The sequence below is a fragment of the Nyctereutes procyonoides genome, unplaced genomic scaffold (genome assembly GCF_905146905.1).
Source record: "Nyctereutes procyonoides isolate TBG_1078 unplaced genomic scaffold, NYPRO_anot_genome, whole genome shotgun sequence".
Classification (NCBI taxonomy): Eukaryota; Metazoa; Chordata; class Mammalia; order Carnivora; family Canidae; genus Nyctereutes; species Nyctereutes procyonoides.
The window spans coordinates 53,037,341-53,056,466 of NW_026575126.1; the positions used below are offsets into that span (position 1 = coordinate 53,037,341).

General features: G+C 43.8%; 1 protein-coding gene and 1 pseudogene across 1 annotated transcript in view; both read left to right on the forward strand.

Annotated features, from left to right (window-relative positions):
- The window catches only part of LOC129519983 (acyl-coenzyme A synthetase ACSM2A, mitochondrial-like), a 35,179-nt gene extending 30,494 nt beyond the window's left edge, over positions 1-4,685 (forward strand). The window contains exon 15 of the mRNA XM_055340841.1: positions 46-4,685. Within this exon, the coding sequence (XP_055196816.1) occupies positions 46-49 (4 nt within the window). The 3' untranslated portion in view covers positions 50-4,685. The remainder of the gene's footprint in view (positions 1-45) is intronic.
- The window catches only part of LOC129519853 (acyl-coenzyme A synthetase ACSM1, mitochondrial-like), a 49,213-nt pseudogene continuing 32,435 nt past the window's right edge, over positions 2,349-19,126 (forward strand).

A 19,126-nucleotide genomic window follows, 5' to 3' on the forward strand; every position in this document is an offset into this window, starting at 1 on the left:
TTTATCTCACGAATAAGTGAGGGCAACTGATAATTATTCTCACAGGTAGATGGACAGTGGCAGAGTCCAGCAGAATCCTGGATCTTAGGAAGGAAATGAAAAGTCAACGCACTTCATCTTACCCCTGGTCAGACCTCCATACAGACAGGCTTGCGCCTGTGGTTAGGACATTGGAGGCCTCCTCAGGTCACCTCAAACCTCAGGACACACATGACCAGAGGAGGGGACTATCCACTATTGAGTGCTTTCCATATGCCAGACACTGTCCTAAGCATTTTATAAATACTATCATGTTTCACCTCTGTGTGGCATCTACAACCTTTGGTACATAGGTGTGAGAACACTATAGGAACCTCAAAAAAGTGTCCCTTCCCCATGGCTCATGTTTGTGGTAGTATCTACTCTTCCTAGAATCAAGTAATTGTTGGGCCAGTGGGATCAAGGGGGATCAGGAGGCACCAACAAAATGGCGGCAGACCCTGCATCTTGTTACCCTCCCCTCAGAACTTTCCCACCACCAGCAGACCGCCCATGGACACAACATCAGGTGGAGACAGGACCTATGCAGGAAACCTGAACCACACCTTACCCAAACCCCATATAAGGGCATAAGCAGTTATCACCCCATACAGACACAACTCCCCACCCCTCCCCCCTTAAAAGCTCACATGTACTCCCTTTGGGCACGCCTTCCCTGGCCCATGACTCCCCACTCTCTCCCTCTCCTGTGGGCCACGGAACCTTGCCTGAGAGCACATCTCATTAAAAGCTTGCCTCAACCAACTTTTGCCTGGCCTCTCTATTTCATTTCACTACCAATTGGATTAAACCTGACATTTGGTGGGGAAACCCAGGAGGAGATCAAGGCCGCACTCTGGTGGGGAACCTCTCTCCTCTCATCACCAGGACCTTGTCTGAACCCAATGCCTTGGATTGGGCAGTTCCCCCAATTCTGTGCCCCTGTCCAGGTGGTACTGCCTGAAGCCACAGCCACACCAGGGCAACTCCACTGAGCCACCGGGTGGCTTTCCATTGGTCCCTAGAGATCAGGAGACATCCTCATCCTCATGGTGACCTGTTTCTGTCCGTGACCCTGAGCTGCAAATGGGGACACCGGTTTTCAGTGTCTGGGTTACCTGTCAGGAATCGTGGGAACTGCCCAATCCAAATTTGACCCCCAAAACTACCTTGGGTTGTCTACTGGCCAATTTTGAAACTCTGGGGTTCTCACAGGATCTCAGAAAATGGCGACTTACCAGACCCTTACAGATCTGAACAACCTTTGTCAACGCCAGGGTGAATGGTCTCAGGTCCCTTACATTCAGGCTTTTTGGAACCTCTGCTCTCGTTCTTCCCTCTGTTCCACTGACTGCACAAGTCCTTCTGGCATGGGCGCCACCTTCTTCTACCCACAAAACAAAAGGCCCTGATTCCTATCATCCTTCCCCCCTCTCAGAACTTCTTGAGGGTCTCACTGGTCCCCCAGTCAGGGGAATCCCTACCCCTCCTCCTCCCTACTCGAAACCTTCTGCCCCCCCTCCCTCTCCCTCTGCATCCCAAACACCCTTACCTATCCCCGACCCTCAGCCTTCACTTCTTGCCTCCCCTCCAGGCTCTACCCATACAAGATCTCACAGGGTCTCTTCCTCCCCTGACCTACTCTGTCCCTTACGAGAGGTGGCGGGTGCAGAGGGCATTATACGTGTTCACGTCCCATTTTCACTCCAAGATCTTTCCCAAATCTAGAAACAGCTGGGCTCTTACTCTGTTAACCCAGGAAACTATATCAAGGAATTCCAATATTTGGCCCAGGGATATGGCTTGACTTGGCATGATTTGCATGTTGTCCAGACCACCACCCTTACAACGGAGGAGAGGGAACATATTCAGGCTGTTGTCCAAGAACACTCAGACCAGGTCCATTTGACCAATGCCACTAGCCGGTGGGTGCTCAGGCAGTTCCCGCTGGGGATCCTGGATGGGATTATCAGACTGGCCAAGATGGCCGCTGCCACTGCCGCTGCCGCTGCCACCACATGGTCCATTGTCTTATCGCTGATATGCTGGGGGCCTCTAACAAGGCTATCAACTATGATAAACTCTGGGAAGTTGCTCAGAACCCAGATGAAAACCCTGCAGTTTTCCTTAATAAGCTCACTGAGGCCTCAACCCAGTACACTGGCCTGGACCCAGCCTCCCCAGAAAAGCAGAAATGAGCGGTCTTTTTCCTCCCTAGCTGGGGCTACTGTCTTGGTGACCCATTTTATCTCTCAGTCCTCCCCTGATATCATAAAAAATTTTAAAAGGTCGAGGAGGGTCCTCAAACTCCCATTCCTGACCTGGTGAAAATGGCATTTAAAGTCTTTAACACCCGAGAGGAAGCGGTTGAACTTAAGAGGCAGGCTAGACTCCAGCAAAAGGTCCAACTCCAAACCCAAGCCTTGGTAGCAGCCCTGGCGGGCTCTGGAAGCCAACAGAAAGGGGAAATCAACTACACCCCGCCTGGGGCTTGCTTCAAATGCGGAACTGAGGGACACTGGGCCCATCAATGTCCCAATCCCAAGGAGCCAACATGGCCATGCCCTCAATGCAAGATGATGGGCCACTGGAAATCTGACTGCCCCAGTCTTGGAGGATCCTCGGCACCTCCACGAGGTGGAAACCCTGAGCCGGTAAGTCCAGCCTTCCAACTACTCAGATTGGATGATGACTGATGGGGCCCAGACTCCGACACCTCCCCTAACCCAGGCTGAGCCCAGGGTCATGCTCCAGGTAGTGGGTAAGTCCATCTTTTTCCTGTTGGACACGGGGTGACCTACTCTATCTTGCCTTCCTACTCAGGTGCCAGTTTCCCCTCTCCAATAGCGGCGGTGGGAATTGATGGCACCTCCTCCATTCCACAAACTACCCCACTCCTCTCTTGTGGCCTGGATGAGTTCCCTTTCTCACATTCCTTCCTTATAATTCCTTCCTGCCCCGCTCCTCTCCTCGGCCAGCCAGGATATCCTACACAAACTCAAGGCCACCATTCGTCTTTCTCGCTCACCATTTCTTACCCTTAATCTCTCCTGATCCCTCCCCACCACCCCATCTCCCTTTACCCATTAACCCCCAAGTCTGGGAAACCTCTAAACCAACTGTGGCCACTCATGACCCCCCCAGTAAAAATCCAGTTAAAAGATCAAACCTCCTTTCCTTCTCATCCCCAATTTCCAATTTGGAAACTCACCAACGGGGTCTTAAATCTATTAATTTGTCCCACTGCTTAGCCCCCGGTAGGCGTTCTGCTCCCTAATCATTTAACTGCACCAACCCCACACCCACACCTCCGGGACCTTCTCCCTCTCTCCACAACATTTCCTTATTCACCGACCCTCTCAACCACCAATTCCCTTTCTGTTATTCCACCCCTAACTCTTCCCTCTGCAATGTCACCCTGTCTAATGTTACCTCTCATCACGCCCCTATTGGCAGTTGCTTAGGTGCAATGGCACCCTTTCTAATTCTCTCAATACCTCTGCCTCTCTCTGTTTGCCTGTCTCCTTGGTTCCATGATTAACTATCTATAGTCAAGCAGAATTAGCCCTCCTTGCCAGGGCCCCCCAAAAGCAGAAACGAGTGGTCTTTTTCCCACTAGTTATCGGAGTCTCCCTGGCCTCAACCCTGGTGGCCACGGACTGGGGACGAGGGCCTTAATCCACTCTGTATATTCCACCAGGGACCTATCTGAAAGGCTTCAAATAGCCATGGAGGCCTCGGCAGAGTGTCCAGCTTCCCTACAACACCAGGTAACATCAGTGGCTCAAGCTGAGCTCCAAAACTGACAGCCTTGGACCTCCTCACCACAGACAAGGGTGGAACCTGCATGTTTCTCAACGAAGAATGCTGTTACTACATCAGTGAAACAGGTGTAATTGAGGCCAATCTCCACACCCTTGCCAAAGTTCGTGAGTCTCTCCAAACCCGGTACCACCGGGGCGGTCCAACTACACCCCAATGGTGGCAGGCCACACTAACTGCATGGCTCCTCCCCCTCCTAAGCCCATTCCTAATCATCAGCATATTATTAACAGTGGCCCCTTGTGTTCTCCGATTTATCCAGGAACGAGTTCGAGAAATGTCTTGAGTATCTGTCAATCAACTCCTCCTACACCTGTACTCCCACTTCACCACTTCTGAGGGACCCCAGGATGCCCCCTACTCAGCAGGAAGTAGCCAGATCTGAACTAATGCCCTATAACCACAAAAGGATCGGAATGTTGGACCGGTGGGATCAAGGGGGATCAGAAGGCACCAACAAAATGGCGGCAGACCCTCCATCTTGTTACCCTCCCCTCAGAACTTTCCCACCACCAGCAGGCTGCCCAAGGACAAATCCTCAGGTGGAGACATGATCTATGCAGGAAACCTGAACCACACCTTACCCAAACCCATATAAGGGCATAAGCAGTTATCACCCCATACTGACACAACCCCTTACCCCTCCCCCCTTAAAAGCTCACATGTACGCCCTTTGGGTATGACTTCCCTGGCCCATGACTCCCCGCTCTCTCCCTCCCCTGTGGGCCACAGAACCTCCCCCGAGAGCACGTCCCATTAATAGCTTGCCTCAACCAACCTTTGCTTGGCCTATTTCATTTCACTACCAATCGGATTAAACCTTACAGCAATAAAATCATTTTTAAGTCAAGAGCATGGGGATTGTGTTTGGAGAAAGTAAAGAAGTGGGGAGTGGCATTGAATCACAGAATCCATTCCTGAGGGCTTTGGGCTTCATTTCCAATGAAGGGATGGAGGATGAACCTTCCTAGCAGATACAAGTGAGCTGGAGAAGAAAGCAAAGGATCTCTGAAGGTCTAGGCTCTTCTCTGTCAGAATAATTATTAATAATAGCAACAACAGTATTAAGAATATCAATCACTTATCAAGTCCTTACCAAGTGTCAGGCACTATGCCAAACAAATACATATGGTGGTTAATGTTCATAGTCACCCCTTGATTCCGGTAGTATTATTTGTTTCCATTTTCCAGAAGAGAACGCAAAGACTTGGAGACATTAAGTGATACTACCCAAAGCCATGTAGCTGGTAAATGACATTTACAGGTTCAAAACCTAGACCCATTTGCCTACAACACCTATGCATCCTTTCCTCTTGCTTGCCTTCTCTTCCAGCCCCTGACAAAGCACTTCTCTTGAAGCCATCTTAAAATGCCCACTAGAATGTGTACATCCTGTGATATACTTCTCCTGGGTAGTATATGGGGCTCTGGATGACACCAGAGTTTTATGTTCATCCTAGCAGAGAAACACAGTCTGCTAACCAAATAGCAAAACTATGTCTTTCTCTGTCTGAATTTATCTACATTTAGGGGAGCATCATTTAATGACAGCTTCCAAAAATTTAAAATCTAACAAATTGTTCATTTTGACACTTTCAGTACTATTTATCATTTTTAGTCATGTCTCCCACTGCCCACATACTCACAGTCTCCTTATCTTCTCTAGGTTCATAAATGATTGATGATGGGAAGGTTATACAGCTTGTATATAGTAATCATAGTATTTCTCCAGTCCTTTCCACAAAGATTGGCTTCCTGTGATTATAATGAAATCACTGAATATAGTCTTTTTCAGGATGAGATAAAGATAGACCACCTCATCCTTCCTATTTTTATCTAGTAAAAGCCTGTAAGATATCCCAGTAACTCTAAGAACCAAGAGGTAAGGGTTTCCAAGTCCCAGCAGTCCGTTATGAGATGTATATAACTTCCCTGGGCAATTATTAGCTCTAGGGGGATCCCAGACTAACCAATCTGTGTGTTTGTGTGTGTGTGTGTGTGTGTGTGTGTGTATGTGTTGATGGCATAAGGTGTCCTAGGCTTATTGCCATTATTTGTAGATATAAGGAGGAACTTAGCTTAGGGAAAGTACACTCAGTATTTCAACATCAAGTTCAAGTTCTGAATGATAAAAGGAAGATCATTATAATACATGCATAAATGATTTGGACTTCATCTGGATGGTAATGAGCTCAGTCAACAATGCATTTCTAAATTATTATCTTGGTAGCTGAAAAGTGAATACATTAGAGGTAAATTTGAGAAATTGTTTTTCCCTTTAATATTTATTTATTTACATAATCTTTATACCTAACATGAGGCTCAAACTCATTCCCCCAAGATCGAGAGTCATATGCTCTTCTGATGAAGCCAGCCAAGTGCCCCAAATTTGAGAAATTCTTAGAAGAATTTCTTTTTGGAACTTGGTGACTTAGTGACTAAATAAGACAAGTGGGGTTATGGTAAAAGAGGCACTTAAGAATATGTTATATTATTATTAAGGATTATGTCTAGGTTTTTGATTAGTTACAGTTAGTAGGTGATTACAATACTTTCTGAGAGAAACAGGTTTGAGGTGGGAACATTGAATTCTGTCATGGTCATGTTAATACAGGGCTGGCATGTATTTAGTAATCAGTTGGATATTTAATTTTGAACTCAAGGGAGAGGTCATGATTTTAAATGTACTTTAGGAAATCATCCAGAGAAAGAGAAAGAATGAAATAGAAAGTCCCTAAAGAACAAGAGGAACTATTCACTGAAGATAGGTCCTTGGAGAACAAGGCTATCTAAAGGAAGAAAGAGGATCTCATGGACAATATTGAGAGGGAAGACTCAGAAAAGGCAGGATGTGATAACAGAAAGAAGAGAGCAATTAAAGAGTTCATTGACATTGCCCAGAATGACCAAGAGTGAGAACTGAAAAGGATCCATTTATCTGGCAGCAAGAACATGAGAGAACTTGTTTCCAGAAACAAAGAAACAACAGTTTCAATGAGTAAATAAGGGAAGAAAAATTATCTGTGGATTATGACAAATAAAAAAGATGATAACAGCTAACGCAGTCTACTCTGTCCAATAAACATTAATTGGAAGGGGAAGAAACAAAAGAACAGATACATAATCAAAGAAGCAACTTTAAAGGAAGGAGGGACTTGAGCAAGTGTGGTGAATATTGCTTTTCTCCTGTTGTTATGGCCTGAATTGTGTCCCCAAATTTCATATGTTGAAACCCTAACCTCCAGTACCTCAGAATGTGACTGTATTTGGAGATAAGGTGCTTAAAGAGGAAATTAAGTTAAAATGAGGTTATTAGAGTGGGCCCTCATCCAATCTGACTGGCATCATTAAAAGGAGAACAGATTAGGGGACACGGAAAAATACCAGGGGTGCATGCGGAGACAGATGACCAAGTGAAGAGGTAGCAAGACGATGGTTATCTGCAAGTGAAGAGGACACCAACCCTGCCATCACCATAATCTTGGACTTCCAGCCTCCAGAACTGTAAGAAAATAAATGTCTGTTGTTTAAAACACCCAGTGTGTACTGTTTTGTTACCCGGCCCTAGCAGATTAATACACCCATTCAATGACCTTCCCCACAATCACCTCTATACCAGCTTTTTTACCAGGTTCTGCTAAAAGAACCCTGATTTTGTCCAAAACCAGAGTGAGCTCACCCTTTCCATTTCTCTTCCATTAAGTCAATTAGAAAGTCTCAGTTTGTGACTTTTATGTCTTCTGCTCCTTTGTGGTATGGTAGATTTGTTTTCCAGCAAATATTCATCCTCTACTCACCCCTTCCCCCTTACACATCCTATGCAGGGAGGAATATGGTTCTCTGTTTGTTGAGTTGCACTTGATCTGTGGCTTGCTTTGGCCAATAGAATGTTAATAGACATGACGCAAATAGAGGTTTTAAATGTATTTACGGTGTTTGTCTTGATTTTTGGTCTACTGTGGAAAGAGCCACTAGTCTGAGATTTGCGAGAGGGAATTGTGTGTTAAATAAATGTGCACACTGTTTGTTATGCAATATTATCATAGCAATAAATAACTGAGGAACCTTAATTTCCTTTTTTAACAAAAAGATAACAAGGCTGGTCTCACATATTTGGCAGGGTACTCTACTGGAAACAGGGTTTAATAACAGAAACAATTTTTGCTTTCACTGTATTCATTTTTAGTCTCTTCCCTGTGGTAAGTAAAATAATTACTTAATTATAGTAGCGGTACAGAGTTTCATTTGGATTGCTATGGGGGGTTTTCCTGTTTATTTAATATTTAAAGGAAATTCATGTAAAACAGAATATTGAATAAATAACAATAGAGGTAATCAAGCATGGATATAAAGAAGGTGAAAAGAAGGAAAGAAACAAAGCAAGAAAGAATGAAAGAAGGGAAAAGAAAAGAAGGTGAGGTATGGCTAAGTTTGAGAAACAGTAAGAAGAGGACAAAATTCCAGATGGAACCAGATTGGAAACCTAAAAGAAAAGGCAAGTAGTGTCATCTTAACCCAAAAGAAAGTATCTAAGAGGATCCATGGTGAAAGGAGCCAAATTTTATTTTTTCTCCTACTTAAAGAATATACTAATTGCACACAAATCTTAAGATAATTTGTTCCAACTCTCTGAAGAAAGTCCTTGGTATTTTGATAGGGATTGCATTAAACGTGTAAATTGCCCTGTGTAGCATGGACATTTTCACAATATTAATTCTGCCAATCCATGAGCATGGAATATTTTTCCATCTCTTTGTGTCTTCCTCAATTTCTTTCAGAAGTGTTCTGTAGTTTTTAGGTTATAGATCCTTTTCCTCTTTGGTTAGGTTTATTCCTAGGTATCTTATACTTTTGGGTGCAATTGTAAATGGGATTCACTCCTTAATTTCTCTTTCTTCAGTCTCATTGTTAGTGTATAGAAATGCCACTGACTTCTGGGGATTGACTTTGTATCCTGCCACACTGCCAAATTGCTGTATGAGTTCTAGCAATCTTGGGGTGGAGTTTTTTTGGTTTTCTATGTACAGTATCATGTCATCTGTGAAGAGGGAGAGTTTGAATTCTTCTCTGCCAATATGAATGCCTTTAATTACTTTTTGTTGTCTGATTGTTGAGGCTAGGACATCTAGTACTATGCTGAATAGCAGTGGTGAGAGTGGACATCCCTGTCTTGTTCCTGATCCTAGGGGAAAGGATCCCAGTGTTTCCCCATTGAGAATGATATTTGCTGTGGGCTTTTCATAGATGGCTTTTAAGATGCTGAGGAATGTTCCCTCTATCCCTACACTCTGAAGAGTTTTGATCAGGAATGGATGCTGTATTTTGTCAAATGTTTTCTCTGCATCTCTTGAGAGGATCAGATGGTTCTTGTTTTTTTTCTCTTGCTGATATGATCAATCACAATGATTGCTTTACGATTGTTGAACCAGCCTTGCATCCTGGGGATAAATCCCACTTTTTCATGGTGAATAATCTTCTTAATGTATTGTTGGATCCTATGGGCTAGTCAGGGGAATATTTAAAAAGAAAACCATAGCTGGGGACATCACAATGCCAGATTTCAGGTTGTACTACAAACCTGTGGTCATCAAGACAGTGTGGTGCTGGCACAAAAACAGACACACAGATCAATGAAACAGAATCAAGAATCCAGAAGTGGATACTCAACTTTATGTTCAACTAATATTCAACAAAGCAAGAGAGACTATCCACTGGAAAAAGGACAATCTCTTCAATAAATGGTGCTGGGAAAATTGGACATCCACATGCAGAAGAATGAAACTAGACCACTCTCTTTCACCATACACAAAGATAAACTCCAAATGGATGAATGTTCTTAATGTGAGACAAGATTCCATCAAAATCCTAGAGGAGAACACAGGCAACACCCTTTTTGACCTTGGCCACAGTAACTTCTTGCAAGATACATCCACGAAAGCAAAAGAAACAAAAGCAAAAATGAACTATTGGGACTTCATCAAGATAGGAAGATTTTGCACAGCAAAGGATATAGTCAACAAAACTCAAAGACAACCTACAGAATGGGAGAAGATATTTTCAAATGACCTATCAGATAAAGGGCTAGTATCCAAGATATATAAAAACTTATGAAACTCAACAGCAAAAAAAACAAAAATCCAATCATGAAATTGGCAAAAGACATGACCAGAAATCTCACAGAGGAAGACACAGACATGGCCAAAAAGCACATAAGAAAATGCTCCGCATCACTTGCCATCAGGGAATTACAAATCCAAACCACAATGAGATACCACCTCACACCAGTGAGAAAGGGGAAAATTAACAAGGCAGGAAACCACAAATGTTGGAGAGGATGTGGAGAAAGGGGAACACTCCTGCACTGTTGGTGGGAATGTGAACTGGTGCAGCCATTCTGGAAAACTGTGTGGAGGTTCCTCAAAGAGTTAAAAATAGATCTGCCCTATGACCCAGCAATTGCACTGCTAGGGATTTACCCCAAAGATACAGATGCAGTGAAACGCCGGGACACCTGCACCCCGATGTTTCTAGCAGCAATGTCCACAATAGCCAAACTGTGGAAGGAGCCTCGGTGTCCATCGAAAGATGAATGGATAAAGAAGATGTTGTCTATGTATACAATGGAATATTACTCAGCTATTAGAAATGACAAATAACCACCATTTGCTTCGACGTGGATGGAATTGAGGGTATTATGCTGAGTGAAATAAGTCAATCGGAGAAGGACAAACATTATATGGTCTCATTCATTTGGGGAATATAAATAATAGTGAAAGGGAATAAAGGGGAAAGGAGAAAAATGGGTGGGAAATATCAGAGAGGGAGACAGAACATGAGAGACTCCTAACTCTGGGAAACGAACTAGGGGTGGTGGAAGGGGAGGTGGGCGGGGGGTGGGGCTGACTGGGTGAGGGGCACTGAGGGGGGCACTTGATGGGATGAGCACTGAGTGTTATGCTATATATTGGCAAATTGAACTCCAATAATAAAATAAATAGAATAAAAAAAAGAAATGTAAACTCAGCCAAATTTTCGAAAAAAAAAAAGAAGTAACCTCTTAATGTTATTTACCTTTCACTAAACCTTTAGTCTTCCAAGAGATCCAGTCTGCTACAGAAGGAGGGATAGAGGGGAAGAGTGAGCAGGAAGGGGGCATTGGCTCAGAAGAGCAGGACTATTTGCAGAAACTAAGATCCAGCTTGTGGATGCATTCATGGTTGTTGTTGTTTGTCTGGCCATTCTTTTCTATCTGCTCATGGGTGTCATTCCATCTCCTATGTCCCTCTATGGTCTAGGTACTCTGAAAAGAAAAGGATCCTTGATTAATAGAAACAGACACCCCTGAGGCTGTGAGCTGAATAAGGAGCCTATCCCGCAATTAGTTTGGGAGATCCAGATATCCAAGCAAACCGTGCAGAGATATGAGACATTATGGTATCTGAAAGCTATAATGCAGAATGGGCCTTACAGATGTTCTAAACGAAAGATTCACAGCAGCCCTACTCTGTTTCAAAGGGGGGAAATGCTTTATTGATATAATAAAAATCGAATGGAAATAGAAAAAAAGATAAGGGAAAATCTATGCATAGATGAAGGCAATAGTAAGCAGTAAAGGAGAGTACGACTAACGCAGGGCAACTAGGAGGCTCACTAGGTTGACTATCCAACTCTTGTTTTTGGCTCAGGTCATGATCTCAGGGCTATGGGACCCTGCCCTTTGTCAGGCCCTGCTCAGTGCAGAGTCTGCTTCGATCCTCTCTCTCTCTCTCTCTCTCTCTCTCTCTCTCTCCTCTCTCTCTCTCTCTCTCTCCTCTCTCAAATAAAATCTTTTTTTTTAAAAAAAGAATAAGACAAAGTTATATCAAAGTTAAATCAAATCAGGTACTTAAAACATCCAACCTCATTAGGTAGGGAAGCCCCATGGAGAGATCCAGGGTGGAATCTGGATTGAGAGGCCAGGGCAGAGCATTCTCCCTTCAGGTGAGACTTCTGAGAGACCATCTTTATAGGGTCTCTATGATGGCCATATTTATAGGGTAAATGATGGAGGCTGAAGTTCAACATTTGTTTACCTACGGGAAGTTTGGAGTGAGCTGAATTTCTATACTATCATGTCTTTACATATTCAAGGAGACTGGGTTAGGTGTACTTGCCTCACCTCCCCTCCAGATTCCATTCTCATGGGGAGGGAGTAGGGGAAGGCTAGCCTGGAGCCAGAAGACATGCAAGGGAAAATTTATAGCTCTTTGCATTTCACACCAGAAGGGCCAATTCTGATCTGTGAGGCCAGCTAATGTCAACTAACCATGTTCCAAGGTCACTTATATAGCACTAGTCTCACAAATAATTTTCTTTAGCCCACCTGCATACATGCAGGTCTCTGACATATTTTGATGTTACTATCTCCACACAGTTTCCAGGACTACTGAGTCAGGGGAAGAGAGATAGACGACTCACACCTGATCTTAAATGCCTTAGGCCAGATATGACTTGTCTGCCTAGTGTTCACTGTCCAGACCTGGAATTCAGTGACCTCATTCTAACTAAAGAGAGTCATGAAAATGAAAAGAGAATGGAATCTTCAGAGAATTCCACCATCTTTACCATAGACCAATTGTTACAGATGACCAAACTAAGGCACAAGGAGATAAGAAACCTGTTCAATGTTACAGAGCTGGCAACTGGTGAAAGCTAGACTGAATCCAGACTGCCTTCCCCAGAGCTGATCTTCTTTGCCCACAGCACCAGTGTTACAGTACCATACAGGAGATCCACTGAGATCCACAGCGTGTCTTGTAGACTTTTCCACCTATCCCCATTTCCCTCCCCAAAGTGACTGCCTCTTCTGCTTGAGTAGGAGGGTCTTTTATACTTTGACACTTTGGCTGTTTAATCTTTACTTACTATGGCTGGTCAACTACCATTGCCTTCTCACTCGCTTCTCTCCACAAAAAGCCTGTCTTGAGCTGAAAACAGATCATGAATGAATTGTCCAGGAGGAGGACAATCTATCTCTCAGAAGTGAGGCTTCCCCTCAGCCCCAGTGGGAATGTTCTAGATGTCTCCAGCAATCTTTGTGGTGACTTCAAGTAGAGGTACTTTTGTCCCTGGTTCATTGGGAGGTGGGAGGGTAAAGGTGCTGGGAAAGTTGGGCCAGAGTCCTAAATATCCCCATACCCCAAAAACACCCCCAAATGCCTCTAGTAGAAAACTAACAATACAAGCCACTTCATGCAGCAATCCAGACTTACTCAATGCAACATCAATATCAACTCAACACTTACATGCATGAGCCAAGTGCTGTACAGACTTTACCTGGTGCAATTCTTTCAAAGGTCTCAAGGAACAAATCTTATTAACAATCTCTTTTTTTGTTAAAAGAGGCAAATGGCTTGTAGGCCATTTTGTAAGTTGGTGAGCCAGGATTTAAGCCCAAGACCTGGGGATTCCAAAAACCCTGAATTTTGTTAGTACACCAAACTGTTTCTCCAAGTCCCAATTTTTTAAGGTTTTATTTTATTTGAGAGAGGGAGAGAGAAAGAAAGAGAGTGTGTGCACACATAAGCACAAGCAGGAGAGAGGGAGAAGCAGGGAGCTTGATTCCAGGACCCTGAGCCAAAGGGAGATGCTTAACCTACTGAGCCACCCAGACTTCCCCAAATCCCAAATTTATAGAAACAGCCAATATTGATTATGCAGGCCAAGCACTGTGCTATGTGATCATCATGAATTATTCCATCTAATCCTAAAAATGCAATAGTGATCAAGACAATCATAAGAAACAGCTGTCACTATTATCATTCTCATTTTAACATGTAAGGAAACAAGGGTAGAGATAGGAGGTGAGTGAAAGTCAACAAGATTGTACGTGGCAGACTGGAATCTTAAACTCAGATCTTTCTGCTTCCACAACACAGGCTTTAACTACTAGGCTACTCTGCCACTTGACTGGCTGTCATTTAAATGTGAACATTGGAAGTATGGGGCTGGGAAAGAGAGCAGGTTAGCCGGAGTTAGTGAGAATCCTCCATTTCACTTTATTTGTGCACTGACATCATATACCATCCCACAAGAACTGGAATGACTTCATATAGTTTATTTTTCCAACTGTCTGTCCATAGAGGGGTGTGATTGTTTTCTGTGTTGTTCTATCTGGGCATCTCCTCCCACTTCAGGATCATCCAATTCTTGCCAAGTTCTCCTCCATAGAGATGGGCAGTTCTTTTTGCTTGCACAGTCCTAGGAACTTTCCTGATCAGAGACAACTGAATATATAAAGTCTCCATTTCTATACCAGTCCAAGATGAAGCCCAGCTGTTTCCTAGACAATACTAGGTAAGACAGAAGTAAATGACAGCTTCTTGGTGAGGTGTGTGTGTGTGTGTGTGTGTGTGTGTGTGAGAGAGAGAGAGAGAGAGAGAGAGAGAGAGAGTGTGGTGTGTGTGTGTGTGTGTGTGTGTCAATGCACCCATCTGTCATAGGGCAGTGAAATATTTACAGAGCCCTGAACTTAAAATCCAAAGGCTCAATTTCAAGTTCTGACAATGTCGCTTAAAAACTGGTTGACTTTGGGCAAGGATGTTAACTTCTTTTGACACTTCACTTCCTTGGTATTGGTGGTGATCTCTCCTTTCTCATTCATGATTTTATTAAGTTGAGTTTTTTTTCTCTCTTCTTTTTAATAAGGCTGGCTAATGGTTTATCTATCTTATTAATCTTAGAAGAACCAACTCCTGGTTTTGTTGATCTGTTCCACAGTTATTCTCGTCTCTATTTCATTGAATTCTGCTTGAATCTTTATTAACTCTCTTCTTCTACTGGGTGTAGGATCTATTTGCTTTTTTTCCTCCAGTTCCTGCAAGGTTAGCTTTTGTATTTGAGTTCTTTCCAGTTTTTTGATAGATAGTTGTTTTGTGATGTATTTCCCCCTTAGGACTGCTTTTGCTGTATCCCAAAGATTTTGAATATTTGTATCTTCATTCTCATTAGTTTCCATTAATCTTTTTAATTCTTCAATAATTTCCTGGTTGCCCCTTTCATCTTTCAAAGATTTATTTATTTATTTATTTATTTATTTACTTACTTACTTACTTATTTATTTATGATAGACCCCTTTCATCTTTTAGCAGGGTGGTCCTTAACCTCCACATGTTTTAAATCCTTCCAAACTTCTTCTTATGGTTTAGTTCTAGTTTCAAAGCATTCTGGTCTGAAAATATGCAGGGCACGATCCCAATCTTTTGGTATCGGTTAAGACCTGATTTGTGACCCAGTATGTGGTCTATTCTGGAGAAAGTTCCATGTGCACTTGAGAAGAATGTGTATTCAGTTGCATTTGGATGTAAAGTTCTGTAAATATCTGTGAAATCCATCTGGTCCAGTGTATCATTTAAAGCTCCCGTTTCTTTGGAGATGTGCTTAGAATATCTATCTATTGCAGAAAGTGTTGTGTTCAAGTCTCCAAGTATAAGTGTATTATTGTCTAAGTATGTCTTAACTTTGGTTATTAATTCATTGATATACTTGGCAGTCACCACATTAGGGGCATAAATATTCATGATTGTTAGGTCCTCTTGTTGGATAGATCCCTTAAGTGTGATATAGTGTCTCTCTTCATCTCTCACTACAGTCTTTGGGATAAACTTTAATTTATCTGATATAAGGATGGCTACCCCTGCTTTCCTTTGAGGACCATTTGAATGGTAAATGGTTCTCCAACCTTTCATTTTCAGGCTGTAGATGTCCTTCTGTCTAAAATGAGTCTCTTGTAGACAGCAAATAGATGGGTCCTGCTTTTTTATCCAGTCTGAAACCCTGCGCCTTTTGATGGGGTCATTGAGCCCGTTCACGTTCAGAGTTACTATTGAAAGGTATGAATTGAGTGTCATCATGATACCTATTCAGTCCCTGTTTTTGTGGATTATTTCTTTGGGCTTCCTCTTTCTTTTACAGAGTCCCCCTTAATATTTCTTGCAGAGCTGGTTTGGTGGTCACATATTCTTTCAGTTTCTGCCTATCTTGGAAGCTCTTTATCTCTCCTTCTATTCTGAATGAGAGCCTTGCTGGATAAAGTATTCTTGGCTGCAGGTTCTTCTCATTTAGGACCCTAAATATATCCTGCCAGCCCTTTCTGGCCTGCCAGGTTCCTGTGGACAGGTCTGCTGTTAACCTAATACTTCTCCCCATAAATGTTAGGGATCTCTTGTCTCTTGCTGCTTTAAGGATGTTCTCTTTATCTTTGGAATTTGCAAGTTTCACTCTTAAATGTCGAGGTGTTGAGCGGTTTTTATTGATTTTAGCGGGGGTATTTCTCTATCTCCTGGATCTGGATGCCTGTTTCCCTTCCCAAGTTAGGGAAGTTCTCAGCTATGATTTGTTCAAATACACTTTCTGGGCCTCTGTCCCTTTTTGGCGCCCTCTGGAACCCCAATGAAATGTAGATTTTTCCTTCTGAGGCTGTCATTTATTTCCCTTAACCTATCCCCATGATCTTTTAATTGTTTGTCCTTTTTTCCTCAGCTTCCTTCCTTGCCATCAACTTGTCTTCGATGACAAGTTGTTCTTGTCGCTCGTTCTTCTACGTCATTAACCTTCGTCATTAGGACCTCCAGTTTGGATTGCATCTCATTTCATTGATTTTTAATTTCAACCTGATTAGATCTAAATTCTGCAATCATGAAGTCTCTTGAATCCTTTATGCTTTCTCCTACAGCCATCAGTAGCTTTATAATTGTGCTTCTGAACTGGCTTTCTGACATTAAATTGTAATCCAAATTTTGTAACTCTGTGGGAGAGAGAACTGTTTCTGATTCTTTTCTGGTGAGTTTTTCCTTCTAGTCATTTTCTTCGGTGCAGAGTGGACAAAAGCAAGTTGTACTGGGAAAAGGAGAAAAAGAGAGAAAAACGAAAAAAAGCGGGGGGGGGGGGACAAACAGAAACCAAAAAACAAGGGGGAGTATCCTCTGATTCTATATACTGTAAATCCCTCGACTTCCCCTGGAACTTTCCAGCGCTGCTTGGTCAATAATTTGCTCTTCCCCTGTCCTTCCAGCTGGCCTTCTGGGGGAGGGGCCTGCTGTGCTGACTCTCAGGTGTGTGCATCTGGGGGAGCTGCCCCACCCCCCTGCCAGGTGCACGGCTCAGTGGGAGCTGTTTATCCTGTGAGGCCCCTGCTCACTGGCGGCCCTGCTCAGTCCCAGGCACAAGGTGACTCGAGGAGGAACAACAACAGTGGCAGCGGCCAGCTCTCCAGCCCTGGATTCAGCTCCTGCTGTCACTACTGCAGCTCCCAGTCTGCAGGGACCTGGATGCTCCGGGGGCGGGGGGGTGGGGGGGCGCTGATCTGCACAGCTCAGGGGTGCCCGGTGGCAGGAGCGTCCTCGCTGTCCGGTGTCCCCCCCGGCCTCCGCCTGTCCTGGGGGTAGCGCCAGATCCTCGGCTGTGTCCCGCGGCGCCATTGGCTCCAGGGCCTGCGCTGCTGGAATCACTCTCCCGGGCTGCGCAGCCCCCTTCCGCCGGGGCTGCCGGCGGAGCTGCCTCTGAGCTGCTCCCGGGTCCAGCTGGGCGGCGCTGCAGCCCCTTAGGGAGCTCGACCACGGGGTGTGGCACACTCTCCCCGGAGCGCAGGTGCTCTGTTAGTGACCCTGGGAGCCTGAGGGCATCACTGCCCATCCTGGGGTCCTGCCCGTGCTCCTGCGAGCGCCTTTCCCTCCGGGAAGATTGGTGAAGCTCCTGCTTCTCCGGGCCTGAGCTTTCCTGTCCTGGAGGCACTCGCCCCGCGGCCTTGGCCAGGCTCCTGGTGGGGGCTCCTCCCCCTTGGATGCTTTTTTATTTCTTTACTTTTTTCCATCTTCCTACCTTGATAGAAGTGCGAACTCTTCTCACTGTAGCATTCCAGCTGTTCTCTCTTCAAATCTCAGGTCAAATTCGTAGGTTTTCAGGATGATTTGAAAGTTATCTAGGTAAGTTGGTCGACACTTCACTTCCATAATACAAAATGAGGATGGTGATATTGAATGAGAAGAATAAATGAGAATACCTACGTGATATGCTAGCACATAGAAGGCCTATAGAAGCCGATCTTTTTAATGTGGTAGGCTGTGGAGGGGGTTACAGAGGGGAGTAAGAAAGACCCAGAAAGTTAATACTTGAAAGAAAATTCTGCAATGCAGAAGTTGGTTCATATTATATAAAGTGAATGGCTTTCATTTTTTTAAAATGCTTTTTAAAAAAGATATCTAACTGGAGGGGTTTGGCTTCAGAATTTGCTGGGAGTTTGAGAGCACTTCAATATTTATTGAGCTCTTTTTGTATATTAGACACAACTGCTGGCAACATAATTTATATAGATTATCTCACTAATCCCATGCGAAGCTAGGTGGTAGATATTACTAGTGTGTTTTCAGGTTCAGAGACATAAACAGAGGCCACGATCCCTCAGCCTGTAGGCAGTGGAACCAAGTTTGACTGTGTAACTCCAATATCCCCTAAATATGTTGTTTCATAAAATAAGTAGCTTTTTCAGTTCAAAGACTTATGAAATCAGAGCTCTGTTGCAGGAATTCTTTTTTTTTTTTTGTATTTTTTAAATTGGAGTTCGATTTGCCAAAATATAGTATAACACTCATTGATCATCCCATTAAGTGCCCCCTTAGTGCCCAACACCCAGTCACCCCATCCCCCTGCCCACCTCCCCTTCCACTACCCCTTGTTCGTTTCCCAGAGTTAGGAGTCTCTCATGTTCTGTTATCCTCTCTGATATTTCTCACTCATTTTCTCTCCCTTCCCCTCCAGTCCCTTACACCATCCTTATGTTCCCCAAATAAATGAAACCATATAAGGATTGTCCTCCTCCGATTGACTTACTTCACTCAGCATAATACATTCCAGTTCCATCCACGTTTTAGCAAATGGTGGGTATTCCTTGTTTTTAATGGCTGAGTAATATTCCACTGTATACATAGACCACATCTTCTTTATCCATTCATCTTTCGATGGACACCGAGGCTCCTTCCACAGTTTGACTATTGTGGACATCGCTGCTATAAACATCGGGGTGCTGGTGTCTCAGTTTTTCACTGCATCTGTATCTTTGGGGTAAATCCCCAGTAGTGCAATTGCTGGGTCATAGGGTAGATCTATTTTTTTACATTTTGAGGAAACTCCACAGAGTTTTCCACAGTGCCTATAGCAGTTCACATTCCCACCAACAGTGCAGTCCACATCCTCTCCAACATTTTTTTTTCCTGTCTTGTTAATTTTGCCCATTCTCACTGGTTTGAGGTGG